General features: G+C 39.6%; 1 protein-coding gene across 1 annotated transcript in view; it reads left to right on the forward strand.

The window, feature by feature from the left end:
* The window catches only part of LOC115300731 (A disintegrin and metallopeptidase domain 3-like), a 79809-nt gene that overhangs the window by 42985 nt on the left and 34680 nt on the right, over positions 1 to 2144 (forward strand). Inside the window, exon 11 of the mRNA XM_029950242.1 lies at positions 1579 to 1786. Coding sequence (XP_029806102.1) covers positions 1579 to 1786 — 208 coding nt within the window. The remainder of the gene's footprint in view (positions 1 to 1578; positions 1787 to 2144) is intronic.

Consider the following 2144-nt stretch of genomic DNA (forward strand, 5'->3'; position numbering starts at 1 on the left):
GGTGTGGAGAGATGGGCACCCTCCTACACTGTTGGTGGGAATGTAAACTGGTGCAGCCGCTCTGGAAAACAGTGTGGAGGTTCCTCAAAAAACTATCCATAGAACTCCCTTATGACCCAGCAATAGCACTGCTAGGGATTTACCCAAGAGATACAGAAATGCTGATGCATAGGAGCACATGTATCTCAATGTTCATAGCAGCAATGTCAACAATACCCAAAACATGGAAAAAGCCTAAATGTCCATCACCTGATGAGTGGATCAAGAAGATGTGGTATATATACACAATGGAGTACTACATGGCAATGAGAAAGAATGAAATATGGCCATTTGTAGGAAAGTGGATGGACCTCAAGGGTGTCATGCTAAGTGAAATAAGTCACGCAGAGAAGGACAGACACCATATGTTTGCACTCATAGGTCTAACAGGAGAACAGGAGAAACCTAATGGAGGCCCAGGGGGAGGGGGAGAGGGAAAGAGAGGTGGGGAGAGAGAGGGATGCAAAACTTGAGACTATTGAATGCTGAAAATGAACTTTGGGTTGAAGGGAAAGGGGGAGGGAGGAAAAGAGATGGTGGTGATGAAGGAGGGCACTTGTGGGGAAGAGCACTGGGTGTTGTATGGAAACCAATTTGACAATAAACTATTTAAAAAATAATAAAGGCATTTATAACCTTTATATGCAAGACCAACTTTTGCACTGACACCTGTAAAGTAGTGTAAAACATTTCTGGACAGAGAAGATCTACATACCAGAGGGATAAGCCATCCTCATTTATTTGTAAGACTTAATATTGTTATGATGTCCATGTTCTCAAAATCAATTGATGAATATGTTAACCTCAAAAATCAGACTCCAGCAGATTTTTGTTTTGTTTTTGCTTTTATTTATTTGTTTATCTTATTTATTTTTGGTAGAGGAAGGGATGCACTGCTGGTGGAGACAGAAAACTGACTTAAAGGTTTATATGAAAATACAAAGGCCAGAAATACAAAATGGTCACTGTAATTTAAAAAAAAATTTAAATCCAAGTGCGTTCACATACAGTATAATAATGGTTTCAGGAAGGAAGGGAAGTGAAGGGAATGCGGGAAGGGAAGGAGGAAGATTGTCTTTCCCTACTTGGTTCAGTAGGAGCTTTAAGCTGGCATGACTTTTTTCTCCCACACCATTTTTAATTAAATTTTTAAAAATGCCACAGAAGATTACCGTGCTGATTTGGCAGCCTTTTCCATGTGACAGGGGTTTGTCACATGACAGTCTTCATTTTGGAAGCTGGCTTTTAGGCCATGATACTTCATTGGATAGCAACTCTTCCATTTTTAAAGCCCAAATTCTGTAGTCACCATTTATTCAATTGTTTTAGGAAACAAAATACCTTTCTAAATTATCACCCTTGAAATAAAATTGTTGTGTTGACTACATTTTATAATTGAGAGAAAGGAGAGGTGAGTAGTGAATACGAGAGCTAATTCTGTGGTTTTGTGGACAGATTTTCATTGATAATTCTGCATTTAGCCACCCTTCTCTACCTGCCTTTTTGGCTCTTTTTCCTCTGCTTTTCCTTATTACTCAGGCTGCAGCTCCCCCAGAACATTCGAGAACTGATCAACAAGGCTCTCTTCTTTACCATTGTGTTTGATGATGTTGCTTCCAACTTCATTTTATCCACCAGCGGCCTTCATTTTATTTCAGAATCCCAGGACATTCTTAAATCTTTCATCTTCGAATTGCCTTTTTCTGATGCTCCTTTCCTCACACTAATTAGGAAAAGGGGAACTGTTGTTGGAATTTTTCTGTGGTTATTTGAAAAATTCATTAAGGAATTTTTGTTATTCTCCCTTGTTCAGTTGATTTCAGAGTGATGGAAAAGAAAAGACTTCTTTATCTTACTCTCACTAAATGTGGGTCCATTGTGAAAATTATCTTGATAGTTAAAAAGAAATGGACCTTGAGGGTGTCATGCTGAGTGAAGTAAGCCAGGCAGAGAAGGACAGAAACCATATGTTTGCACTCATAGGTCTAGCAGGAAAACAAGAGAGACCTAATGGAGAACCAGGGGGAGCGGAGGAGGGAGAGAGAGTTGGGGAGAGAGAGGGATGCAAAACTTGAGAGACTATTGAATGCTGAGAATGAACTGAG

This window comes from Suricata suricatta, chromosome 1, assembly GCF_006229205.1.
Source record: "Suricata suricatta isolate VVHF042 chromosome 1, meerkat_22Aug2017_6uvM2_HiC, whole genome shotgun sequence".
Taxonomy (NCBI): domain Eukaryota; kingdom Metazoa; phylum Chordata; class Mammalia; order Carnivora; family Herpestidae; genus Suricata; species Suricata suricatta.